This window comes from Ursus maritimus, unplaced genomic scaffold, assembly GCF_017311325.1.
Source record: "Ursus maritimus isolate PB19 unplaced genomic scaffold, ASM1731132v1 scaffold_3, whole genome shotgun sequence".
In the NCBI taxonomy this organism is placed as follows: domain Eukaryota; kingdom Metazoa; phylum Chordata; class Mammalia; order Carnivora; family Ursidae; genus Ursus; species Ursus maritimus.
In genome coordinates this window covers 5651396-5679363 of record NW_024425563.1, presented here as the reverse complement: position 1 = coordinate 5679363, position 27968 = coordinate 5651396, and the positions used below count along the sequence as shown (strand labels likewise).

General features: G+C 49.6%; 1 protein-coding gene across 7 annotated transcripts in view; it reads right to left on the bottom strand.

Moving 5' to 3' along the window:
- PRKAG2 (protein kinase AMP-activated non-catalytic subunit gamma 2) overlaps positions 1-27968 on the bottom strand; it is a 255589-nt gene that overhangs the window by 72981 nt on the left and 154640 nt on the right. For 4 of the 7 annotated variants that reach the window (XR_005838439.1, XR_005838440.1, XM_040643780.1 and 1 more), the window contains exons 4-5: positions 22849-22926; positions 19117-19334 (exon numbers count right to left, since the gene is read on the bottom strand). Coding sequence is in view for 2 of the 7 variants with exons in the window: in XM_040643780.1 (XP_040499714.1) it covers positions 19117-19334; positions 22849-22926 (296 nt within the window). In the remaining 5 variants the exon portion in view is untranslated. The remainder of the gene's footprint in view (positions 1-19116; positions 19335-22848; positions 22927-27968) is intronic. The other 3 variants (XR_005838441.1, XR_005838442.1, XR_005838443.1) reach the window with 1 other exon arrangement.

Below are 27968 nucleotides of genomic sequence, written 5' to 3'. Positions count from 1 at the left end.
AATTTCACATCCTGCCAAAGTCCCAACTTTGAAATCATCTGCCCTCCATTTTGAAAGCCCTGCCCCATTCGTGGCCTTTTAGCTTCTGCTGTTCTGAATCCCAATCTCTCCCTCCTTTTAAGTAAAATCTGTTTTCATCTCCTCTCTGGAAGCTTTAACTCATTTCTTTATCCCTGCTGGTTTGAAATTTCATGACGCTGTGTCTTGGTGTAGGTCTTTTTTCTTTTCCCTCTTTCTTTTTGTTTTGTGCTGGGCATCAATCTGGGACTCATGTCCTTCACTTGTTCTCTGATTCTTCTCCTCTTTTCCTTGTTCTTCCTCTCTGGACTCGTAGGATCGTAGGATCGAGAGGCTGAGCCTCCTGGACTGATGCCTGCCTTCCTTCCTTCCTTCCTTCCTTCCTTCCTTCCTTCCTTCCCTCCTTCTTTAATTCAATTTTGTCTTTGCCTTTGGGTTTACTTTCCAGGAGATAAGCTCAATTTTGCCTTCCAGGGCATGCGTGTATGGATATATACGTGTACCTGGTTGCACCGTTTTCCTTTCCCAGAACTCTGGGTCTTGGAATAACCCCTTTTCCATTTTTGGAGCCTCCTGCTTTACTTCATGGCTGCAATGTCCTGTGCTCCCTTTTTTGCTTTCTCAGACTTTCTTTTTTTCTGTTTGCATTTATCTCTGTCTTTCATAATAGAGAGTTTTCTTTGGCTGCATATTTAATAGGAAAGCCCTAAGAAGCTGGGTTGGGAGGTCTGCACGTGCGGATGGGCGTCGGGGACGGTGGGCTCCGCCACAGTGAAATGGAAGTGACAAGCTGAAGGTTTCAGGGTCTGCAGATCTTTTATCTAAAGAGAAATCCTCCTTGTCTGCGTGGCTGGCTGCTCGTGAGAAAAGCCGGCTGCCAACATTTTGGGAGCCAGGCAGGGATGCCGGGGGGCTCATTAGTCCGCGTCGAGGCTTTTACTTAATCTCTATTTTCGGAACCCATCCTCCATGAGCAAGTACTCTTCTTGTGAGGGCAAGTATCTGGGATTTCTGTGTATTAACTTGCAAGCAAACCGGCAGCCTCGTCTTCAGAGATAACCGGTGCCTTCGAGCCAGAGTCCCCACGCTCCCATTTCATTTGAAAGTGAGTTTTTCAAGAAGAGCAATAATTAAAAATAGAGGCATTCATCAAAAGAAGCCTTTAAATATAGCAATGAAGTCTTTATGGAAGCAAAGGAAAGCCAATAAAGGACTGTCGACAGCATCACAAAAGCCGTGCAGTGTGGCTATAAATATCACTCTAAAGATTCTTGAGGCTCCAGGCTTGTTTATCGAAGGCCTTCGCCAGCACCTTGTTATTGCCTGGCTTTTAAAACCTGTGGCATAGTCTCAGTTCTCCGCAGTTTTAGAACTCTCCTAAAAAGAATGCAACTTGAAAATTCGCATTGTTTTCCTGGAGTGGCCCTAAAATAGTGTTGGGAGCTTTTTTTTTTTTTTTTTTTTTTTTTTTTTTTTTTTTTTTTTTTTTAACACAATCAATGACAAAATGTATTTTAAAAGAGTGTCATGATCCCCAGCAGGTCGGGATTGTCCCTCCCCTCTCCCTCCCGGAGCCGACACCAGCAACTGGTCACGGTGTCCCTGTGTCCCGGTGTCCGCTGTTGGATTGGTAGTGAAGGCTTTTCACAAATGGGGTGACACAGGCTCAGGAGCGGCCCGGAGAACAGGGCGCCAAGGAGGCTCAGAGACGTGCAGCCGTTTAGATTTTCAAAGCAGAGCAGTTACCCGGAGTTGAGGGACGAGCAATCCACTTGAGGGATCCGCAGTGGGAAGGGGCAGGTTGCTGAGACTTGCCATTTTTCTCCCAAACTTCATCCTCGGTCTGACATCGGCGAGGGTGCCAGAGGCAGGAAATGCAGACAAATGGGAGGAGGAGGAGAAGCGTCAAGAAAGTCCAGATCTGGTCCTGCTGTTGTGAATTCACTCGTGAAAATGGAATTATTCCCAAATTGCACCTGAGGAGAGTTGTCTGAATTATCAGGACTACTCAGAAAACAGGTAAACCAGTAATTATATTTTTATTTTTCTCCTTCTGTGTTGTTTCCATGGGCATTCTTCAGAAAAGAACAGCAACAGTCTTAATACTCGTAAAGGGGCCAAAGTAAGAGAAATCAGAGTGCCGGTCTCCGGGCAGCCTTGCACCACCATTTGGGAGGCACGAGGCCCATGAGCACGCCACCAGGCATCGCTCTCCCCGGGTTCTTCTTTAAAAGGACCCATTAGAGCCTAGCTGATGCCTCCTAGGAGTCATGAGGCATCTTCAGTGACCTCTCCCCACAGCTGCACCCAAACACGCATCACTTTGAATAGACGGTGTGCAAAGTAGCTCTCCGCAGGAGAGACCCACAGCTGTCATAGCAAGGCGGCCCCTCTTGGACTAGAACATATTCTCTGAGAGGCACGTCAGCATGGGCAAGGAGTTCGGGTTCTGGAGCAGAGCGCCTGGGCCTAATCCTGGCTCTCTCACTCGCCTGTGGTATGGATCTCTAGCACGGGCTGCCCCGCTTGGCAGGACAAGAGCAAAACGAAAACACGGGGCCCCTTGCTCAAAAAATGAAGAATTTCAAGATGACAGCAGAGAGAGCTTTAAAGCAGGAAGGGGCCCTTGTAAGCGCAGGGCGACTGCATAGGCCACACGCCTGTGGAGCTGGCTGTGCCTCGGTGTCCTCATCTGCACAGTAGGGGTCACACAGGACCTACCTCGTAGGGCTCTGAGGGGTATGTGAGTTAATTACACATAAAGCACGTACACCACATTTACAGAGCTCAAGACATTATTATCATACGCCCACATAGCCTCGACTTCGAGTCACACCATCTCGAACACACTATCCCAATTTGGCGAAAATCCAGCCAGCTAGTTCTCTGTGATTATGGCGACAGACAGACAAACCCAGTTTCATAAATCTGATTAACAGCAATTTGGCCAAGGGTGATATGCTTTTTAAACCCTGGGGTTTTATCAGTGAATAAACTCTGATGACTGAAAGCTCAATCTCATCCGAAAGCCCGAGTAGCACCATATTGTGCTGCACTTTTGCGGATAAGCTAAAAAAAATGTTAAGCACATCCTTATTTATCGTGGCCACGGAGAAGTACATGCGTTGTCTGATGAGTCAAGAGAAACTAGAAATAACTAAAAGTTTAGAACAGATGACAATACGCGATATGCCTCACAACCGTGTGAAAAAACACAGCTTAGTTCACAGGCAAGGATCTTAGTCCAGCAATACACTTGGCCAAGCACAGATCCTCGTCAGCTAGGATCCATGACTAAGGATCTGAGGAAGGGGACGCCATGTCTTGGAGAGCATGTGTGAATCAGGCTAGCATCCGCCTTCTCTTTCATTGTAGTTTCCTGCCTTAGGAAGGGGAGGTGACTTGGGGCTCCTGGCTGGCTCAGTGGGTAGAGCATTTGACTCTTGATCTCAGGGTCATGAGTTCAAGCCCCACGTTGGGTGTGGAGTCTACTTAAAAAAAACAAAACAAAACAAAAAACAAAGATTAAAAAAAAAAGTAAGGGGAGGTGACCTGGTTGTATCGGGCAAGAGCTTTGATGTGAGTAACACCACAGAATCCAGAAGCCAAGTATGGGCAAAAAAATCTCAAAAGGGTATATTCATCAGGTGTTACTTCTCTCATGTAAGATTTCTAAGACTGATGTCAAAGTCAAAACCGGTGCCCAAAGCATAGAAAAAAATGAAGAAAGCAAGTTGTGTGGATAAGAATAAGGTGTATTTGACCTCAAAGCTCATGTCCTTCTGCCTGCAGCAGTCCCGGTTGCGAGTCCAGCTCTGCCACACTCTGTGTGTCCAGCACATCCCTCTCCGAGGCTCGTGCCGGTGTGGCGTTGTCCCCTCTGGCTGGTTGCCAGTGAGTGAACGCTGCTCGTAATGTGGGGTCTGCTGCTCGGTAATGGGTCCCAAAGGTAGGTCTCCATGGGCACCGTGTCTCCACTAGTTATGAGTCGCAAAGTCTCAAGCCGATGACTTAATTTTCTACGTCTTGATTGGTAACCCGCATAATGGAGAGGATAATACCGCTTTGCAGAGCTGGCGGAGACCTGGCTGGGATCGTGTATGCTTGGCCCCTAACAGGCATCAACAAGTGGGTTTCGACTGCGTCCCTAATTTCATAATCTGCAAACCAGGCAGGAGAGAGTGACTGCATTGTGTTGTGAGGACGGGAAGTCAAAGAACCTGCATTTGCTGTAAGAAATCAATGCGCCCGATGCTTATTATTTTAAAGAAGGAATAATAAACTATATTATATTCGAAGAATGGTGGATAAATTTGTTCCACAGATCCCAGAGCACCTATCGTCATCCTATGCGACAATCCACTGAAGATCATTTTAAGACTGAAAAATGACATTTTGAAAAAAACCTTCTAGTTATTTGTCAGAGAGAGAGAGAGAACACGCACGAGCATGGGGAGTGGCAGGTTCCCTGCTGAGCAAGGAGCCCGATGCAGGACTCGATCCTAGGACCCTGGGATCATGACCTGAGCCGACGGCAGACACTTCACCGACGGAGCCACCCAGGCGTCCCTGAAAACAACAATCTCATAAATTATTTGCCACCAATGTGCTTTATCTAATTGAATATCGGGCTGAGAACACATGCAGGAACACTATGAAATAGGGTTATCACACAAAGGAGGAACGTGTTATAGGATGATTTTAACTAACCTACAACCAGCATCACGAAGCGTCTAGAACAGTGAGTGGTCATCATCCACCAAGGTTATCTCTGACGCGGATGACTAAGGAGCTGGTTTATATTATTTCAACTGCGCTGCATTTGTGTTAAGGACCAAACCGGAAATGAGGCACGGGATCTCCTAATGACTGGCTGACGGTCTTCTGAGTCAATTCAGAACGTAATGCAAACTGGAGAACAGAATGAGGTATCACGGGCGGCTACAGAAATTCCGGTGCCATATTGAGCGGTGTAAGATCCTGCTCGACTCTCTAAGCGTTGGGGGGACTCTGGTGACGCAGCAACCAGCTCGACCCAAACTGACCTGGGCCAGTGCTGTTGGAACGGAAATAAAATCTGACCTTATTCTGTGCACTGAACTATTTAATGAAACATATTTGTGAATACAACTCGATCTTCTCACATTCGGTCTCGGTGGCTTACTTAAAAGGCAGTCTCTTCATATTTTTGTTTTGAATAGACCTTTTATTACTTGTGTTTATTTTATCTAGGCAACGTATCCCGCGCTCTACTTCGGTTTCGGCCTCCTAGTTCTCAGAAAAAATAAAAAATATGACTTTGCTTTGTTGAGGGGAGCACGTACACCCCCTCCCGTGAAAGTCAGGCCAGAGAGCCAAATGCTGGCGACGCTCTAAGTCCTTGGAGCTCCTGGCTCTAAAGGCCCTTTAATCTTGCTTTTACCATCTTATAAACAGGGAACGGAGGAGTTTTTATGTTGACTTTATGGCTTTTCTTCTCATATCACACAGATACCTTAACATGAGGACCCTTGCCCAGTCACTGCAGACACATGCAAACCCAACGCATAAGTCAAATGCAGTCTACGGTTTATGACCAGTGGGAAAGAGACATTTTCTTTAATTGCCCATTTGTAAGATTAAGTGGGCAGGCAGAGCGATAACACAGCCCCGTCTATGGACATGTGTCCCGAGAGCAGGAAGGATCGCAGACTGTTTCTTGAGCCACTAACACCAGGTCTCTATTTTGAAGACAAATTCTTTCATTAGTTCAGCATGCAGTGCTATACGCAGCCTCTTGGGGGGCATACTAGGAAAAATCCTGAATGAATAAGTATATTTTTCCCACTAGTGGAAAATTATTTCTGCAATCATTCTCACATCTTGGAAAAGAATAAACTATATTGATATTACATCCCAATTCTAGCATCTTCAAATATGGGTAGTGAGCACGTAAACGTGTACTTGGGGATCCTCCCCCCAAACCAATCCTCAATTGCCAGACACGATAAAAGTGAAAGGCCAGAGTCAAGTCCAGGAACAAGGACAGCTCTTAAGAACAGGAAAACGTGTTCCTTTCTTTCACCTGCTCACCTGACTCCTCAAAGTGGCAGCTGAGTCCCCGGCCAGCAGGCAAACAGCTCCGGGACCCCCGAGGCTCCCCAGTACTGAAGTGTTGTATACTCGGTTTCTTAAAAGAATATGACCGCTAGTGAATAAGCCTCATTAAATTGTACTATCTTTTATCCAAATACCACTACGATCTCTGTCTGACAGCTTTGGGTAAGTTTATATGTTTTTTTTTTGTAACTTTCTTTTTTTCTTTTCTTTTTTAAGATTTTATTTTATTTATTTGACAGAGAGAGAGAGAGAGCGAGCGAGCACAAGCATAGGGAGCAGCTGGCAGAGGGAGAGGGAGAATCGGGCTCCCTGCAGGGAACCCGACGCGGAGCTTGATCCCGGGACCCTGAGATCATGACCTGAGCCAAAGGCAGATGCTTAACCGACTGAGCCACCCAGATGCCCCAAGGGCTTGGGGTATGTTAAACGTGCTCTCCGGGCTACATGTAATATTTATCGTTTACTGGGTTAGACCCAGCGGTCTGCTTCATAATTTGAATAGTATAAAGTAGTATTTAATATTGTGTGACCACCAAATTTTATGAAAACGAGATCTTTAAAAATGACATCCTCCTGCCAACTGAACGATGTAAACTGAAGACAGGGGCCTGATTATAACATCAGCGGAGCGCTCGGGCTTATGTTTGTCACGTGTGCACGGCTACGGCTGCGACCGAGTGCACAGCAAAGGCCAAGCAGAATACAGCCCAGCACGGTTGAACTGTCTCGGCATGGCAGAATTGTGCAGTTTTTATTCTCTTTATGCTTTTCTTTTTATAATCAGAAGAACGTTATTATTCAAAAATTTTCTAACTGTCGTAAAATAACATAAAATTTACCTTCTTGACCATTTTTAAGCACCCGGGTCAGTTGTGTGAAGTACATGGACATGGTTGTGCTGCCACCAGTCTCCAGGACTCCCTCATCCCAGAGGGATGCTATTTTTAAAAAAAATATGTTATTTATTTATTTGTCAGAGAGAGAGAACACGAGCAGGGGGAGCAGCAGAGGCAGAGGGAGAGGCAGGCTCCCCGATGAGCAGGGAGCCCGATGCGGGGCTCGATCCCAGGACCCTGGGATCATGACCTGAGCCGAAGGCAGACGCTTAATGACTGAGCCACCAAGGCGCCCCAGGAATGCTGTTTTTAAAAGAGCTAATCGAAGACTTCTCCAGATGTACCTAATTTTAAAAATTAAACACAAAGACGGCCAGTGGAACGGCATAATCAGACTAAGCCAAGATAATTGAGTAGTCTTACCAATTTGCGAATAACACATGATAAGCAACGGGCTTTTAATCTGCTTTTGATACAGTGTGTGAAGAGGAACTCGTTGGCCGACGCATAGTGATCATACTGGCATTTTCTCTGTGTAGTTCCTTAGAGGGTTGTTCCCGAACCACCTCTAATCGTGGTCATGGTGAGCAGATGTCCTTCGTACTCAGGACTCCACACGACAGTGCTTTAGGGTTCTGCGCTCAGCCTCAGAAATAGCGGGGAAGACGTGGTACAACACACCGCCCGCTGAAGTGGGTTGACCACGGCTGGGAGTTTGGGTAGTCACTCATTAACAGGTTACTCCCTGCGGTCTCAGGGAGACGCCGGAGGACGCTTGTTCTAAACTTTTCCACCATTCCAGCGGCTAATTTCTATGGAGCCATTCAGCAACAGTGCTAATACTGGTGTTAGGGTCTGTGTCACTGTTGTACCAACGACACTTCATCACCCAAAGTTAATGCTTTTCCAAGTGCCGTGGCTTAGAGGACAATCCTGGTCCTGACCTGAAGGAATTCCCATCTAAATGCAAATCAAGACAAGCCCGTCTAGAATGCACGAGCACATACAGTAATTTTTCCACCATCTAACGTCCAGGCCCCCAAATGCATTTTCATACAACTGTGTTGGTAAGAAGTGTCCCTCATTAGAATGACATTCTGCTTGCTTTCTTCGCTGCACCAGTAGCTATAGAGGTAAAGTGTTCGAAGTCTTGATTTCTTTGATTTGACGCATGGCCCATAAAAGAGACAAAGAGAATCATTTTTCGAACCTCTGCTGCTCCAAGCAGACTTACACATCCAGGCCCCTGGATGCCTCCATTTGATGTCCCAAAAGAATCAAAGAAAGTATGACGCAAATAGAGCTTAACTTTCATCCCAAGATCTACTTCCCCTCCTAATTAAGGACACTGCCATCCAACCTTTCATGCCAGAAACTGGAGAGTCACCTGCAGCCCTCCTCCCACAAGCCACGTCCCTGGCTCTCACCCAGGCCAGCCGATTTTATCTGCTACACACCTTCATAATTAACCCCTTCCTCTAAGTCTTCACTCCTGTGGCCTTAATTCAGCCCTTTGTTGTGTTTCACTGGACTACTGTCGTCCTTTCTTTACGGGTCTGCTTGCTTAGTCTTCTGGACGCTTCCCCTGGCCTCTAGCCTGTCACTTGAGCAATCCTTCTATTAAAACGCATGGCTGTGGGGCACCTGGGTGGCACAGTCGGTGAAGCCTCTGACTTTTGGTTTCGGCTCAGGTCATGATCTCAAGGTCATGAGATCGAGTCCTGCATTCGACTCTGTGCTCAGTGTGGAATCTGCTTGAGAGATCTCTCCCTCCCTCTCCCCCCCACCCCGTGCCTCCCCCAGCTCGTGCTCTCTCTCTCTCAAATAAATAAATAAAATCTTTGGGAAAAAAATGCACAGCTGACCAATTCGTTCCTCAGAACCACTGCCAGGGTAGGCAATGAGGACTTCGTGAGGCCCGTTTGTGCTATTTACGTCAAATCTGCATCCTTTCCTCACTCAAGGAGAGTAAGGGGATGAATAAGGGCCCTTCCACCCTAAATTTATATTACCCCACATCTCCTTAATCCAGTCCAAAAGCAGACCATATGACATCATAATGCTCTGAGGGTAAGGAGAGTGCAGATCCGCCGGTCCCAACTCTATAGGACTACCTGCCAGTTTGCTGACTTTATGGGCAGCCCGACTGCTGGGCCTTGGCGGGCAGGCCCGGTGGCTAACTTCCCTCGCGTGCTCCCGGGGAACTGGCGCTGCGCCCTCAGTGGGTCGGGCTCTACTGCGGGCCTCTTGCCTTTCTGGGGACTAGTCTCACCCTGGCACGTTGCGTGGGACATCCTATTAATTAATGAGATGCAGGAAAGGGAGGCTCTGGCACAGATTAGGCAGGGGCTGGCAAGTTTTCTTCCTGAAAAAAGGCCAGATGATAAATATTTTGCGTTTTGCAGGCCATCTGGTCTCTGTTGCAACTCCTCACCTCTGCTGGGGCAGCGTGACAGCAGCCAGAGACGATGCATAAAGAATGGGCGTGGCTGTGTATTAACCGAAGTTGAATTACAGAAAGAGATGACGGGCCAGGTTTGGCCCGGAGGCCAGCCCTTGAATTAGGCATATGTGAGCTGAGCTGCTACATCAGTGTGCGATGGGTGGGCTGAGAAGCCTGGACTTCTCTAGAGGAAATCACACCATGAACATGGGCTTTGGAGCCCTGCTTCCTTGCTTCAAGACTCGACTTCAGTGTTTGCTAGCAGTGGAGCTTCGGGAAGCTTACACACATGCTCTCCTTTGATCCTCACGTGAAGCCTGATTCTTTGGAGGACAAAGGAGTGGGTACAGAGGGTGGGAGGTTCTGGAACGTGTACCTCCCGCCATCAGCACGTTCACACGCTCAGGCCATGCCCATCTTTGAGAGCGATGCCCTCTGGCTCCCTGCCAGCCCTGGCCCTCACTCATGGCTCCTCTTCACTCCAAACTTCATGATAAAGCTGCCTCTGTCTACCCTCCATCACCACACACCCACCTAGTGGTCCCTGGAAGGCTGGCTTCTGCCCTGAGCTTATAGAGAGCCGTGATCAAGATGGTTTCTCCAACAAGAAATGCGTTAGTCAAGGCCTGTTGCATAGTTAGGTGATGTCCTTGACAATGCCGGCCCACGAGATGGAAAAAGCTAATTGCAATGTATTCCTCCTCCCAGCAGAGGCGCTATCTGTAGATCACCCCGCTCCCGTGAGCATCCCAACTCCACGGGACACCAATATTTTAACCATTGCCTTGTCCAGGGTTGCTCCTTTTGGGTGGAAAAGTTCAAGATGAATCCTAAAGCAGCTGTTGTCATGATGGCACATTTCACCAACAGAAGGGTTGGCTCTGTCAACCAAGACAGCAAACTAACTCACTCTGGGGAATGTACACTTGTGCCCCCGTGATCACTGTGATGCCAGTGCATATCCCCCATCTGCTAGGTGGCGGCCTAGAAGGGAAGAGTTGGAGGCTAACTCCTCAGTTGCTTTAGCCCCGGGTCCTGGCTCCACAGGACCTGCTCTTGCTGAGACTCTTGAGGCAGAAATGATCTCAACTGTCCCTGAGCCCTCCATGCCTAGTCTGCTGCCAGGCAAATGATGGCATCTTAGGAAACAACCATGCAATGAGTCATTTCCCTCATGGGTCCCTGGGGAGGTGACAGAGGTAGGCCATTGTCAAATTAAAGAAATATTGAGGTGGAAAGATTCAACGTCCTTTCCTGGAGCTCAGCTACCCTGGGGAACAGAATAAATAAGAATCCCACAGACCCAGGCCAAGCTCAGAAAAACAGGCCAAGCGCTCAGCCAAGTACATCTCTCTTATTCGAGCTCTACCTTCTCTCTGCTCACGGAGTCACGATTCTACCAGTGCAGGGACCCAGGAAGGATGCCAATTATAATACCTTCTTTTGACAGCTGGAGAGTAGATATTCCCTGCCTGCCTCTTCAACACACTGGCAACACTTGTGTAAGCAACAACTTTCACGATAACCAATCCCGTTATGAATCAGTTCTCGCCGGCGCTCCTACTCCTCGACCCAATGTGAATTTTTCCCAAACTATTTTTAAAATATCTAATCTGTTGTGAGTAACGGACAATGGAACTGTTAGTTTGCCATTTCTGGACAGATGGTCTTAACACCAAGACCTTATTAGGTTGTAATTTGATATTTAAAGTGGTAGATGGGAATATAAGAACAAAACAGTGCCTATAAAATCTTATCTATTCCTTAGTGTCAAGTGATTTGAAATATTTTTAGATTTCTAGAGTGCTTTCCTATCTTAAAAAATAACAAAGGGAACTATTCCAAATAATAGTCTTGAAAGACTGGTTGGTGACTTCCTTCCAAATATTCATACTAGAAAACCAGGGATCTTGGAGATTGATTCAGTGGCAAGACAGTCAATTTTTTAAAAGAACCCCAAACTTCTGAGTTTATTATCTCCCCATATACATGATAAAACAGGTATTAGTTATCTTTTGATATCTAACAGATCACCCCAAAACTCAGTGGCTTAAGAGAGTAATAGTAATTTATTATCTATGAGGGACTGGATTGTGTCCTTCCCTCCAAATTCATAGGCTGAAGCCCTTAACGCCCAGTGTGACTGTATTAGGGGAGGTGCCTTTAAGGAAGTTACTAAGGTTAAGTGAGGTCATAGGATGGGGCCCTAGTCCAATAGGACTGGTGTCCTCATAAGAGGAGGAAGAGACACCAGGGATGTGTGTGCACAGAGGAAAGAACGCATGAGGACACAGCGGGAAGGTGGCATCTGCAGCTGAGGAGGCCTCTGGATCCTGTCAACACCCTGATCCTAGATTTCTGATCTCCAGAACTGTGAGAAATGAATTTCTTTCTTTTTAAAAAATATTTATTTATTGGGCAGGGGGAGAGCAAGCACAAGTAGGAGGAGTGCCAGAGGGATAGGGAGGAGCAGACTCCCCACTGGGCAGAAAGCCCCATGTGGGGCTTGATCCCAGGACCCCAAGATCATGGCCTGAGCTGAAGGCAGATACTTAACCAACTGAGCCACCCAGGCACCCTGAGAAGTGAATTTCTGTTAAGCCCCCTAGTCTGTGGCATTTTGTTATAGTAGACAAAGCAGAATAATACATTATTTCTTATGGTTTCTGTGGTCAGGAATTCATGAGCACTTCACAGATGGGTGGTCCTGGATCTCTGGTATTGGCTGGGGCTGCAGTCTCATCTGAAGACTCGACTGGGGCTGGAGGATTCACGTCCACGGTGGCTCACTCCCACAGCCAGGGAGCTGGTGATGAGTGTTGGCTGGGGCCTTAGTTCCTCTTGCCCTGGGCCTAATGAAAACTTTTCATTCATCCCCAACCAACCATCCTGAACCATTTTCTTCAGTTTAGTTACATACTAAATATATCATAAGAAGAAATACAATACCCCTTTTTTTCACCTGTCAGGATTTTGGAGTCATAAATTGAAAAAATAAAGTAGAGACTAAGCCCATGATTAGAGGTTGTGATGTACCACTCAGATCCCGCCCCCCCCCCCTCCACTGCCGGCTATTGGGAATCTGCCAAGCGATGGCCCTGAACTCTGAGCCAGCACTGCCCTTGGCTGAGGAGAGTTGCATTGGCACACTTAACCCCCTTCAGGACAGCTGCCATCTAATGACTGGCCGATGCAAGGGTAGAAAGGCCTGGCACCTTTGCCCCAACTTGGGACAAGTCTGGGGGACTGCCCCAGTTTTAGTGCTCCCTGGGGGTCTGGACCTTGTCGAGACAGGACTGCCTCGCAGCCTCTCCCTCAGACGCGCCTCCCTCCTTCTTTTCTCCCTCAGGCACTGATCCTCAGAATGCTTCCTAATGAACACCCTGCACGTTAATTTCTGTCTAGAGTCTGCTTCTCAGGGAACACGAACTGCGGCAGCCACCTTTTCAGGGAATTACTCTCAAAAGCGTTAAGCATCTAAATTAAACTCCTCACATAGAGATAAATCAACCTCTAGACTCCAGTATGTTGTGTTCAACTACAGACCCGGCTGTTGAAATCAAGTGATAAGGCGTGCTTTATCCATGCTCTCTGCAGCGGGACTTTGTCACTTCTGCTTCATGCGTTGGCCAAAGCAAGGGAAAATCCAAGCTGGCTTCAAGGGGAGAGGAAAGAGAATGTACCTCAGGTAGGAGTTAGAGTACCAGTTCTGAGCCTAGGCCTCAGGAAGACTTGCCTCTGTGCCTCCTGGAATCGTGCCACTGTCATAAGAACAGGTCTGGGACAGCCTCTGCTGGGGGAGGAGAGACCACACGGAGCAGAGGTGAGACATTCCAGCTGGGGCCACTCTGAGCCGACCAGCCGCCAAGTAACCTGGTAAGTGACCACAGACGTGTGAGTAAGCCCAGCCAAGACCAGAAGAATGCACAGCCCGAACTGACAGCCTGCAGGATTGTGAGCTAAATAAACGGTTGCTGTCTTAAGTTTTGGGGAGGTTTGTTACGTGGCAACAGAAGAACGGGTCCGGTACCCAGTCCTGTTGGATACAGGAACCAACCAAGCAAGAGAAGAGACCCTGGGCCTCAGCTGATGCCTTGGGTTCCCTGTCACTGGCTCAGGGGCTGCGGCTGACGGCTCGGATCTGCAGCCTTCTTCCAGGATTGCCCTTGGGTGACAGGTGCCATTCCAGCTGGAGGTGCATTTCCCTCGGCCTGGGGCATCCCCAAACTAACGGCTGCTTGGTGTGAGGGTAAAAAGGTCAGCTTCCTTGCCTCCAGGCAGGGCAAATTCTGGTGCAGTTTTCACTCCATAGCTCCCCTGTCGTCAGGCTGAGGCTACGTCTCATCCCAAACCACATACTCGCCTTCCTTCTTTCCTCCCCTTGCACCTACAGGTTTATTCCGAGCACTCTGTAATCAATCAACAAACTTGCAGCCCAAACCCCGTCTCAGACTCTGCTTCTAAGGACTCTGACCCAAGACACAGGTCAAGAGTGAAATTCCTAGAAGGAAAAGGGGAGGAGCACGGGAATGCCTGCTATGGAAAGAGAACCAGAAAAGTACCGAACCTCCAGTACCCTCACGTCAAGTCCTCAGTGCAATGGCAAACAATTCTTCCACTGGTCCCAGACAAACACCTCCCGCCACCCAAGGAATCTCACCCATTGCCTTGACAAGAGCAGAATGTAAGGCTCGCCTTTTCCCTTTGGTCTTTTACTGCTTCCTTCCCATTAACCTTGTCCTGATTGGTGTTTAAACCTATTCCCATTTACAGGAAGAAACCATCACCTCCATTCTAATAGCGACAGCCCCATCTCCTCCCCTTCAAAGTCAGGATTCTCGAGCAATCTGCACTCGAGATCTCCACCTCTTTACTCTCCACCGTTCAAGCCCACATTCCATGGCTTCTGCACTTGACCACAGTATTCCTGCCAATGTTATCAGGGCCGACCTTGGTCCTTACTTTGCAGGCCACTCTACTGCATTTGACGTCACTGGTCACTCCCCCCAAATGCGTGAGACACAATGAAACACGTTCCTTTTGCCTTTGTGATACTGTGTTTGCCTGGTTTTCTGCTTAATCTCAAGGCAATCCAGAATCCTTTTCCTTTATTTGTGCCTTAATGTCCACGTTTTTCTGACTCTCTTCTGACCTACCATACATTTTTTCTGGATTATTTCATCTACAATCCTGGCATAAATTACCATTCATATCCTGATGATTTTCAATCTTAATTTCTAGCCCCAGATGCACATACCCAACTGCCCTTTAGATAGTCCTCCTGAATGTTCCACGTGCACTTACTACACCACCAGCACCTGAACGCACACATACACGTGTGGGTGCCTGTGCACACATGCACGCCCCATACGTGCTCACGTGCGCGCATGCACACATCCACAGCCTGCTCCTCTTCCTCCCCTGTTCCCTATCCCAGCAAATACAACTACCATTCATCTACTTTCCTAAGGCAAAACTTCTGGAATCATCCTTGATTCTTCTCTTTCCCCCTCAACTCATCAATCACTGCATTCCAAATTCTTCTCAATTCAACTGCTTTTTTTTTTAAGATTTTATTTATTTATTTGACAGAGAGAGAGAGACAGAGACAGAGACAGCACAAGCAGGGGGAGCAGCAGAGGGAGAGGGAGAAGCAGGCTCCCTGCTGAGCGGGGAGCCTGATGCGGGACTCGATCCCAGGACCCTGAGATCATGATCTGAGCCGAAGGCAGATGCTTCACCGACTGAGCCACCCAGGCACCCCTCAATTCAACCCCTTAAATAGTTCTTTACTTCTTAACCCTGGCCCGCTCCATTCCACCGTCAGGCCCAGATAATTTCACACTGGGTCTCATGTGAGCTCCGGTCCTGCTCAGATCCAATCGTGTTTCCAAACCCATCCAGACAGAACACACTAAAATGCAAAGCTGATTATTTTTCTCTGCTGGAAAAAAAGTCCACTTCCTTCCTCTGGGATTGGCTCTTCCACTCAGACTGGACGGGGTATTTTCTCCCAGTATAACAATACAGGTTCCATAAAGCTTTGTTGTGATCATTTCCCTGCCTGCATCCCCAGATGGACAAATCTCTGTCCTTTGTCCAACTAGTTATTAGCTATTTCTTGAAGCCCTCCCATGCAGAATGCACCATTAATCAAGTGGTGAATTGGACAAACATGTCTCTTCCTCACACGTTTCTCACCCATCTGCCCTTTCTGAGCAGTTTCTGACACATAGCAGTGGCTTAGTAAGTCTTTGCTGAGCGAATACATGATAAAATGAGTACTTTCTACCAAAGACGAACTAAAGACCTTTATCCCCATTCCAATTTTAGAATAAGACTCATGGGAATCCATTTTATAAAAGTGATCTTTGGGGTCAATGTTTACAGAGAGCATCTTTTTGTCCCAAAGGGCAGAGACAAATCGTATCTAAATATTTTCAGGCTGACAGAAGTCTTGAAGCAATCACATTTCTCCAGTGAAGATTATGCTGGCTGCCAAATTCATGAAATCAGCCAAGCTCTTAAGGAACTTAGCACATAACTTGAAGATGTTCAACATAGTCCAATGACAAAGGAGTGCACTTTGTATGAACTTGAAATGACCACCAGCCCTGCTGCAAAGCAGGACAGAGGCAGCCCAATGATGGCTGCAGAGGCTGTGACAGGGGCCCCCGGACACCTCCGGTGATAAAGCTGACCAATGGGATTGGGCCTGTCTAATGTCAGGGAGCCAGCGGGGATGTTGTTTTCCGATTTTGAAATGTATCATTGCAGAGCAGAAGTGAGGAGCCTCTGGTGATCACCCAGATTTTCTGAAGCTCCAAGTTATATAAACATTGTAGCCTTGCCTGGATCACTTTAAAAAAAAAATTTTTTTTTAATGGTAGTAAAAAATTTTTTTAAAAAAATTGTAGTAAAATATACATAATATAAAATTTACCATTTAACCATTTTTAAGAGTATGATTCAGTGGTATTGAGTACATTTGCACCATTGTCTCCCATCACCCCCATCATCTTCAGAACTTTTTCATCTTCCCAAACTGAAACTCTTCCCCATTGAATGATGGCTCCCCAGTCCTCCCTGTCCAGCCCCTGGGCCCACCTTCTATTTTCTGTGTCTGTGAGTCTGACTACTCTGGGAACCTCAGACACGTGGAATCACACAGGAGTTGTCCTTGTGTGACTGGCTTATTTCACTCAGCATCATGTCCCCAAGGACCATCCATGTTGTAGCAGGTGTCAGGATGTCCCTCCTTGTTAAGGCTGAGTAAGATCCCATTGTATGGAATGACCACATCTCGGTTCTCCCCTCAGGACATGTGGATGGTTGCTGAGATGTCACTGAGATGCCACACTCGCTGTCAGCGGTGTGTGTGGGATCGCGGGCCCTGGCCAGGGCACGTGGCATGTCCACAGCTGAGTGTGGGGTACGGCTGAGGTGGCCCCAGGACCGCCTCGGAAGTCCCGGAAGGACTCATGCTTGTCGGCCTCAGCCATGGGCTTCTGAGTTGTGCGAGGGTTAAACAGCTAAGAACACCACTTCCCAGTCATTGTTGTCAGAGGGAAAAGCTGACATTGGACCGAGAGCACTCTCTGGATTCTCTTTTATTTAAACTAGGGAAGGCCGGCAGCAAACTTCTGCAATCGTGGACCAGCCTTGTGTCTGTCAGCATCACTTCCAGTGATCTAAACCCCAAATAACTGCTTTCTCTTCCTAAATGGGGTTATTCTATCAATATCACTAATCAATGAGAAGAAGCCAATATTTTGAGACTTTTACATCTCATCTCAACCTCCCTCTTCAGTCCTCCCCCCTGCTCCCAGCCCACCCGGGCCCCTTGTGCCCCAGATCTCCTAGCCCACAGGCTTCTGGGTAGGTTTGACCCAAGGCTGGAGGGAGGAAAAGGCCCAGACGCCAGGATTTCTATCCTCTGCGTCAAAGGGCATCTCTGGCCGGCGGCTGCTTCTCCTCTGTGGTTCCAGCTTCTGCCGGGCAGACACACAGGGTTCTAGTCCCATCGGATGGGCTCTGGTAACCCCACCACCTCTCGCTGCCCCTCTAGCCCTAGGGGAGTAGTGGCTTCCTGCTTTTGACAATCTGGGTCACCTCACCGTTCCCTTTTTGGATTCTTTTTTTGTTCCGTTATCTCTATGGCCAAGTCTCTTTGTGAAGTGCCCAGGAGAGCTTTCTAGATCTTCTCTCATTTCCACCAAGTCATGGCTACTTCCCTTCTCTGGAAGGCCTTCCCTTCACCTCTCCCCCCAGTCAAACCCCACAGCTTATGCAAGGCTCAGTTCACCGAGTTGCACTGGGGCCTCAGCGGCCCTCATCACACCACAGTACTTCTCTTCCCCACCTCCTCTAGAGTGGACTCTCCACCCCACCCAACCTCCTTTCTGCTTTGACTTAACTCTTTCATCTGAGGGTTACTCCGTGTCCGGTAGGACGGGAAACCCTTGAAGGCAGAAACAACGCCTTGCATTCGATCCCTCAGCACCTCAAACAACACTCTGAAACCTACATCTCATAGAGCAGTCGCGGAACGAACAAGGAGAACGGCGATGGTGTGTTCTCTGCACGACAAACACACCTTCCTTCTCTCCAAAGGCAACAATGTTATGGTTGGACAGCGTCCCCCCCAAAAGCTACAGTGACGTCTTAGCCTCTGATGCCTGTGAATGTGACCTTGTTTGGAAATAAGGTCTCTGCGGATGTGATCAAGTGAAGACGAGGTGACACTGCAGCAGGGTGGGCCCTAATCCAACATGAGTGGTGTCCTTATAAGAAGAGGACATCATGGATACACACAGACACAGGGACCACGGCCACGTGAGGACAGAGGTGGAGACTGGTGTGATGCTGCCACAGCCAAGGAACACCTGGGGCTCCCAGAAGCTGAAAGAGCCAGGGAAGGAGCCTCCCTAGAGATTCTGCAGGGAGCACGGTCCTGTCCAAACCAGGACTTCAGACCTCTAGCCTCTGGAACTATGAGGCAGTAGCTTCTGGTTTATTAGGCCCCCCAGTTCATGCCACCTTGTTCCAGCAGCCCCAGGGAACCACTACAGCCACCGAACCCCCCAGTCCCATCCACATAGACTTCAGGGACACGGTTCTTATGTCCTCACCGGGCACAGGGAGAACACTGAGGACCCATGTTCCCCATCGGAACCAGGCAGGGATGGAGAGCATCTCCAAGCCTCAGGCCCACTGTGCGGCAGGCGTGGTCCCGTCGCTCAACCACCTTCCTCCGTCCGCACTCACTGACCCTCGGGGGTCACGGGGGTCACTGACCCGCGGGGGCACGGACGCCCGGCTCACCACACCGCTGCACTCGGAAAGGCTCACCTTTTCTAGAATGCTTCCCAGCTCAAATGACGTCAAGCTGGAAATCTTGAAACTCCAAAATAAAACTTCAATTTCTTTTTTTGCTTTGCCTATCACTTTTTTCTCTAGGATCCCAATCCAGATAAATTCAAATAAAGCTTTTAATGACCTTCTTAAAAGAGGCTGAGGCAACACACACTTTCTGGTCAGGTTCCAGATGTTACCACTTTCTGTTCAGTTGCTGTTTGCCCGCTGCACCCTCAGCGTCTCTTTCTTGGCCCGGGACTCATGATAAAATAGACCCAACGCATGAGGGGTGCACAGCCTCGGCTTCGGCGCCCCCCTCCCGAGGCCTGGAGGCCTGGGGCCCCAGGAGGAGGCCAGACTTACGGTTCTGGGGGAAGCATAGTGTGTCGGCGATGCTGCTGGAGGCCTGGCCACGCTCTGGAAGGAGGACGGGCAGTACCTCTGGCCTGTGTCCGGAGGGGAAGACGAGGCGTAGATGCGATTTTCCAGTCGCTCAGGCTCGTGCTTGTAGGATTCGAGCGGAAAGGTGTGCTGCTTGGTCACCTGGGTGGGTGTTGACGGAGAGGACGAGAGGCCGGAAGCTGTGGAGGAGGCCACAGAGCGCTGTTAGAAGTCTGGAGGAGGCAGAGGAAGGCTGAGAATGTTCTTCCATTTCTTAGCACCAAAAATTGCAAATGGCAAAAATCTGCATTATTAAATTCTGAATGTTGGGGACAAGATTTTATGGATGTATGTATGTATGTATGTATGTATTTCTGCATCGTGTCCCCCAAATAGCTGTGTGACAGTCTTAACTCCCTGCCCTGTGAAGATTTGGAAATAGGGTCTTTGCCGATGTCATCAAGTTAAAATGAGGTCACACTGGAGTCGGCTTGGCTCTTAACCCAACGAGACCAGCGTCCTCATAAGAGGAGAAGACATGGAGACCTAGACACACACTCAGAGGAGAAGCCGTGTCACACGGAGCTGGAGACTGAGGTCATGCAGCTCCAGGCCAAGGAGCTCCAAGCGCAGCCGGCGACCGTCCGGAGCCAGCAGTGAGGAAGGACGCTTTCCAGGGCCTCAGAGGGAGGACAGCCCGGCTGACACCTTGGTTTCAGAGCTCTGAATTGTTTAATGCCACCCAGCGTGACGCACTTTGTTACGGCAGCTCTAGAAAACTCACATAGTCAAGTTGCTGGCTACTGATTTGTTTTCCAAGAGAAGCCGAATCTGGATTCGGGTCTGGTGTCTCACATTTATGGAAAACTAAGTAAACTTTTTATTTTAAATTTGGTATTTAAAATTTTTAAACCATGCCAGTCAAAGCAAAGATGTCAGTACCAAGGGCTACCTGCTTGCTACTCGCTCCTTCCGACCCAGACAGAGACGCGTCAGCCGAAGAGACATAAGCCTGGACCTCCCCTGCGGTGCTACTCTGTCCTGAATTCCAGACCCGTCTCCTCACAGTGTGTTCCCTTCTCTGCTTCCATCTTCGCTCCCTGGAGGAAGCTCCTATTCCTTGGGAGTCCATTCAACCAACCCCTTTCTCCTGACTCTCCAGCCCTGGGACGCCTGCCCTGGACTCGTGAGCACATCTCACCCGTACTGCATATTACAAGGTCACAACACTCTATTTAACACTGAAACCAAATGCAAAAGTATTTAAGTCTCCTGTCCCCAACAAGATCCCCCATCTGTCTTTGGGGCGGGGGTTCTGGGTTGGCCTTTTGGGTCCCCACAGCAGCCATCGCTGCCCTGGTGAGGGGAAGGTGCCCGGAGACGCTCACCACCCAACAGGCGAGGCGAGAGAAGGGAGCACGGAGGGTGTGAGCTCAAGTTCCGTTGGCGTCTTCTCCCCTCCTCATGCCCAGAGAGTGTGGGGGTATCTATTTCCCTGGTGAGAATTTCAGAAGGAACCAATCAAAGGAGGAGGGTCATCTTCTAGGGAACCCCCTTTCCCATGAAGCATCCCAAGTGGGAAGTCCTGCTCCAGGCCCCGGGTTGACATCTGGCAGGCGGGTCTGGGTGAAAGCAGGAGATAGGACACTCGATCACCCACAGTTTTGTAGGTCTCAAAACTTAAGATACTAAAGGCCTCCAACAGGAGAGCTCCCAACTCTTTCAGAAACAAAAGTTTTCCCCCAAAGGTCTTGAGGTGGGGCTTGGGGGTGGGGGAGGAAGGAGGGGGAGGATCAAGAGCAGGAGATCTGGTGGTTTCCAGCTGTTGGGGGAGGGGTGGGGGAGGCCCAGCAGGCAGGGTGATACAGAGGAGCTGCCCGCCCGAGTCCGGGCCCTTCTCTAGTGTCACGGCTTCAGTGCTCCCCGGTGATGCCCACAGAACGCCGAGGAATGAGGATGCCAGCCAAGGCTCAGAGAGGGCGTGCCTGGGCCTTTCAGAGGGCTCTGCTGGGGAGCCACTTTGTTTGTGGAGCCCCGCGCCCTGGGGGCCTCAGGCCCCCAGGGGTGGTGGCCCATCAGTCCATGGTTCTCCCAGCGAGAGTGCTCAGCTGGCCCACTAGCCTGGTTCCTCACAGAGCGGCCCAGAACACGCTAGTTCTTGCATCACAGGCGCACAGGGGATTTTATGCTCTGTGCTCCCAACGCTCACCCCAACCACTGGACAGGGAGGCCCCCTGGGCGCTTTCCAAGGGAGAGGGCTGGAGACGCAACAGACGGGTGAAACAGAGAGGGATGGGGGGCATGTGGACTCCAAGCTTGCGCCACCAACCCCGTTCTAACAGCCTGTGAGAACCCCTCGGGCGAAGCACCTGTGGGAGTCTTGGTTCTCCAGGTTAAGGACGGGCAGCCTCAGTGCAGACGCACCCATGTCTGTCCAAACACAGGCATAATCCAAACCGGCTTCTCCTTCTTGCCTGTGACTCTACTTCCAGACCCAGCTCAGACTCTGGCTCAAAGCACACCCCCGGAGTTGGCTTCAGAAGCCGGGACCCAGTGTGGACCTCTGTGGAGGCATTCTGGCAACAGCTACCAAAACTACAAACGCACGTGCTCCTTGACCCAACAATCTGCTCTGGGATTTCCTTCCACAGCTGTAGTTGCATAGCTGCAAGGGCGAGTGTGGGGGCATTGGTTACAGAGTGTGGGGTCATTACAGTGGGGCTTTTAAAAGCAGAGACTGGAGACGCAGACGCCCATCGACAGGAAGGGGCTAACATGGCGACGGCACCTCCACGCAGACAGCCCTGGCTCCCTGACGAGAAGCTTCCTTGTTCTTCTTACCTCTGAGACCGGGTAGGACGTGAAAGGCAAACCCCAGAGCCATCTGTACAGACTGACCCCACTCACAGTCTCAGGCAAGGGGGTGAGAAGGTATATATGTATATTCTGCCTGTCTGCACGTGCCCAGAGTACCTCGGGAAGGATGTGGAAGCACCGCCTGGAGACGGCAAGAGCTGGCAGGGACAGCTGTCATCACACACCCTTCCCTATATTATAACTTTCATATCGTGGCTGCATTAGCGACTCAGACAATTACCTTCCTCAGCCACTGCTCTGCTTTTGAGCCAAGAGGCTGGCTAACACCGAACAGCTGCGCCTCCCGCCCCTTGCCCTGACCCCAGCTGCCCCCACCAGCTCTGACAAGGTCTGTCTCCCCACCCCGGATGGAAGCACTCCGAGGGCAGGGCCTGCTCGCTCTCTGTCTGAGAGGCGGTCCCATTTGCAACATTCTTCAGGGAAGAAGCCCGGCTGCCGTTGTGTAAGGGACATTCATAGCTGGCGGAACTCCTTGTAAGCTCTTTGGGTATAGAACGTTCCCTCCTAAGTGTAAATAATTTAAGAGAACATGACTAAGCAGCTGCCCCCTCAGGGGGCTCTTTAAGCCCAAATGGCGGCCTCTGCTTCTCCTGCGGCTCATCCTCTGTGGGCCATCCCTTCCCCACCTGCTATGGAGGGCAAGAAGGACGGTGCGGGACACACACAGCCCTGGACACAAGCTTGCTCAACTGTCTGGGGTGAGGAGAAGATGAGTGGACTTCCCGTCTGGTGGGGGGAACAGCTGGTTTCTAGCGGAGCAGAATGATTCTCCATGCCCCCAGGAAAGCTCCTCTCAGTGAAGTCTTTCCAATTCAAAAGATGCTTCCATCTTCCCACCTGGGATTCCGGCCTCCTCTCTGCCCCCTTCCCGGAGTGGGTGGTCTTGTGGGGGAAAACAGGGTGATGCTCTGCACTCTAGAGGGGGAGGGAACAGGTAAAATGATGTGAGGATTAGTAAAATGTGTCGTTTAAGGTACAGGGAAAGAACCTTCCGAGGACCAAAAATATGCCCCCTCTTTTCACTGATAGCTGTACCACCTTTAAGAGGGGTAGAGTCTTGCACTAGAAACATCTTTTTTGCATAATGCCTCATCGTTTACAAAGTGCTCCTACACACTCTTGCCCCATGTGCTCCCCGCGGCCACGCCCTGGGGGGGCAGCTTTATCTTCCCACTTTGTAGGGGGAGAAACCAGTGACCAGAGATGCTGCTCACCCCTGGTCCTTTAGTGAGTAAACAATGGCAGAGGGCACACCTGCAACTGGCGTCCTGACTCCAGATCCTAAACCCCTTTGCCAGGATTGAACGGGAGATTGCCAGAAGGGAGGGCACAAAGACTTAAAACAACATTTTGGGTGTGTGAAAGTGGGGTTTCACAGGCCAGCGGGCAGGAGAGCTTAGAAAGCACTGGATGCAGAAGGGAAGTGAGAGGTGGGCAGGAGGGAAAGGGGGACAGGAGGAGAGCGTGGGCTCCGTGGGCTTCCTCAAACGGAGTGGGCTTCCTTGCCAGCCAGCAAGATAGGAGACGTGCTCAGCGGAGAGACTTTTACTCACATTTATGCTGTTTTACCAGGGAAAGGGGGGATGTCTTATGAGAGAAAGCAGAGCAGGTAAGGATGACGTTCCTAAGTTTTTTTCTTCTTTTGAATATCGGTGTCACAACTCATAAACGAAGAGGAGAATGGAGCAGGGCTGCCACAATCCCCCAGTACTTTGAAATAGACTGATTTACTTCCTAATCATGGAGCCAACTGCCAAACTGCAATCTTCCAGGAAGACCATGGTCTGCTTAGCCAGCGGCCAGGGGCCAACCGTGTGCAGGCATGGAGGAGGGGGCAGGTCCGATGAATCCGATGAAACCCACCTTTCAGTCTGGTTGGGGAAAGTGGGGTAAAAACAACACCCAAACCCAAACCCACCATACCGTATGCAGGGAGCACGGGGAGTAAAATACATGGAGCACTAGAGCAGGAGGCATTCGGAGAAGGGGTGGGAAAGCTCAGTAGAGACACTGGGAAAGAGCTGGGCCTGCACTTTGGAAAACGAAACAAATCTGCCCCCAATGAAGGCGACTTTCCGAAGGGCCCAGACAAGACTGGGCTGTGGCATCAGTACCCAGAGCAGACAGGTTTCCCCCGTTTTGTTCTTCTGAGAAGGCTTTCCCTCCTTCTTCTGCTTAAGGACTTTGTTTAGGACCGCTGTCAGACTCTGAGAGTGAACAATGCCTTTGATTCTCCTGGGGCAGCAGCCAGGACAAGTGAATAGGCACAGTGAGTGAACAGAAACGGCTCCTGGCAGCCAGACAGGACACCAGGCAAGTGGCTCCAGACACCAGGGAGCCATGAGCTGGTGACTTCACAGGGCCAGGCCGTATTGGCATGAGCTGCATCTAGAGAGATGGGGAAGGAGAGAGCACAGCGGTGGCCCTGGAAGAAAGTGAGCAGAGGTCTGCAGAAGGACAACAGTGTGGCATGGAAGGTGGAGGCCTGGATTTCAGAAGCCTCAAGTTCTAGGCCTAGTTTTACCGCTATCTAGCCACGGGCCCTTGGGCAAATCAAGTCCTTGCATTGGCAAAAATACACCAGGGAGACCAGATGGCTGTGTGGTGTGTCCATGCTCCCCTGCCCCCCCTGCCCTTGGGTAGCACAGGCATGCAGTCTGAAATAACAAGAAAGAAGAGAAAATTCATTTTGTTCCTGATCTTAAACATCCTTGCTGACCATTGTCTCATAAGAAGAGCAAATATTCCATTTATGCTGGATGGGAGGTTTGCTTATATGCAGTTTTAAAAACAACTAATGACTCGTTACAGAGATGAGGGGACTTGCGGCTGTTGTTCCTACCTTTGAAGGGATGGTGACAAGGGTCACGGGAACAGGGGGATGGTGGCACAGCCGGGGCGAGGCAGGAGTCCCTACTGCTCAGGAACTATGCCTCAAAGAGGAGCACTTAAAGGGTCAGAAAGCCCCGGCAATATGAGCAGCACGGCTGATGTGTGCACATGCTGGGTCCAGAAAAAGCCTGTCTGCCACTCGTTTTGCTCAGGATGCCTTTTCTCCACAAGTAAATTTACTGCTTCAGTTTTTAACCTTTTGCCTCTTGGCTTTCGCTCTGGCCTAGTTAACCACTGCTCCTCCCTGCACTGCCCCCCACTGATCATGTTCATTTTTCGCCCTGAACTACCTGAGGTGAGACCTACCTGAGGTGAGACCTATCTGAGGTGGAAACTACCTGAGATGAGACCTATCTGAGATGAGACCTACCTGAGGTGGGAACTACCTGAGGTGAGACCTACCTGAGGTGGGAACTACCTGAGGTGAGACCTACCTGAGGTGGGAACTACCTGAGGTGAGACCTACCTGAGGTGAGACCTACGTGAGGTGGGAACTACCTGAGGTGAGACCTATCTGAGATGAGACCTACCTGAGGTGGGAACTACCTGAGGTGAGACCTACCTGAGGTGGGAACTACCTGAGGTGAGACCTACCTGAGGTGGGAACTACCTGAGGTGAGACCTACCTGAGGTGGGAACTACCTGAGGTGAGACCTACCAGAGGTGGAAACTACCTGAGGTGAGACCTACCAGAGGTGGGAACTACCTAAGGCAGGAACTCAGGAAGGACAGGAAATCTCTTTCCATCTCTTCTCCCTGGGTTTCCCCCTCGAGGAGCCTAGGGGAGCTTGGGGAGACACCAAAGGCAGTGGTAGCTCTGTGTCTAAAGGAAGAAGAAGCTTCATTATCAGGAAATGTGGGTCAAAACCTGAGACCCTCGTGAATCCTAGGCCTTGAGGTCTGAACATTGATGGTAGTTTTCCAGGTTTCTCTTGGTTTTAAGGAATCAAACATGTTCTATGGCAGCTGGAATTTCTGGGGCATGAACTCTACTTACGGGGTAGAGCTAGACTTCTCTGGCCTCAGTGGGCTGGGGTTGCAATGGATGCAAACATAAGCAACCATTTTTAGTTGCTCATGAGGAAGGTTTGGCCAACCATCTCTGGTACATGTGTGGTCTGGCTTTGCCCCAGTCCAGTGATCTGCTCTGAGGCTCTGTGTAGAATATTCCCAAAGAGTCGCCGTATCTTTTTCATCGCACTTTGGACAGCTTTCTGCCTTCATTTCCCATGGGAAGGTTTTGCTCAAAACCCTTGGTCTGGGCAGTCCCTGATCTCCAACCTCACTGAGTTAGCCCAACACACTGGGCACAGTGTCTGGGCCACAAGTTGAGATGCTGCCCAGCATCTCCTCAAACCCAGCTGGGCAAGAGGATCGCCTGGGAGCTTGCAGAATACATGTTCCCAGGTCTTAAATATTCTGGTCGAGTGGGTCCAAGGTGGAACTTGGGAATCTTGGCTTTTCTAAAGTTCCCCAGGTGGTTCAGTGGCCAGACAGGTTTTGAACTGTTAGTTGAATGCAGACTTTTCATTCTGTAGGTAGGACACTTCTAAAGTAATCTGGTTCCCATTCCACACTGAGGTCGTGTACAACCATGGCCTCAGCTCTCGTTGCTCCCTTCTTTGAGGGGGTGAATTCCCTTCTTTCTGACTCCCACGCCCCTTGCCTGGTCTCCAAGGGAAATCACTCTTCCTGTGATTTGTGTCACAGAATTTGTGTCCTGTGTCAACCACAGTCTCATGCAGATGAGCCCTGAGTTATGCCTCGTCCCTGGTCACCAGGTGTTCACGCAGCCACCGGCCGGCTCTCCTCAGGGCCCTTTTCCTTCACAGTTGTTTGCTTTGAACCGTTGCTCCAAATGCTCCAGAATCACTCAGCTCATAAAAGACCCTTTCCTGAGGTCCTCCCCTCCCCCCATCCCCAGCAGGCCCCCTCTCTTACGGGTAAAGTCTCTGCACTCTTGTCTCAGGATGGGCCTGGATATCTTTATAAACCCAAGGCTCTGGCTCCGGCCGTACTTGAGGTTACTCTTAATTCATTTGAGATAAGGTTTTAAGCTGCAAGTTTTGCTTATAGATTGTAAGAATCTGTTTTACAATCTTTAATAGTTGAAACTATTCCAAATATGTTGCGGACTGTCTAGGGTCATTTTGGAATCAAAGCATTATGGTAATTTGGTGGGTGAAAAATTCTTTCCATTAAAAAAACACAAAAATTCTTTTAGGACATTTTCTAAGGTTCTTATTCTCCTAGAAGGCATCCAGGAAAAACGAATCTCACAGGGCTTGGTATACCCCATAGCATTCTGGACCTAGTTATTAGGTAGCAGGCTCAAGCATGTCAGTATCTGCACAGGTGAACTGGAAAAGAGAACGAAGCAAAGACAGGCACAGAGAAGGAAATGGGAATTTCGCAGGGGCCGACTCTGTCAGTCCCTGCAGGGTGGCCCCAGCCTCTGGTGGCTGCCCTGCCTTTAGAAGAGCTGTGCCCTCTTCACACTCCTCCAGAGGTCTGAGTTCTGCTTCATGGACCCAAAATGCAACCCTAGATACTTCACAAAAGCATATGTGCCTTTTCATGTTGAAGCTAAAAGGCTATCCTCGAGGAAAGGAGGAGAGAAAAAAAAGCCTTCAGTCGCTTTATAAGAGAGAGAGAGACTCTAGAGCAATCCTAAGCCCCCAGTTGCTTTGTAAGAGAGAGAGATTCTAGAACAATCCATCTCAAAACAGATTCTGAAAAGCAACTTGCTAAGGATTTGCCAATGAAGGGGAAATAGCTATGCTGGTGCCTTCTGATGATGATCTTTGTGGAATCACAGACGCAACAGGTGTTTGATAATGCACGGATTAATTCAGCTGAATGTGGCAGAATCAGGACAGTCCCCACCAAAAGAATCACAGCCAGGGGAATCAGCGGCGAGTGACCTGAGCAGACAAACATCCCACGGCCTCATTTTACAGTGGAGGAAGTGCAGGCCCTGAGAGCGAAGCGTCAGGTCCAGGGGCAACAGCTAGGTTAGAAGCCAAGCCACGCACAGCAACGCTGTGGCTCTTTAGATCCCCAGT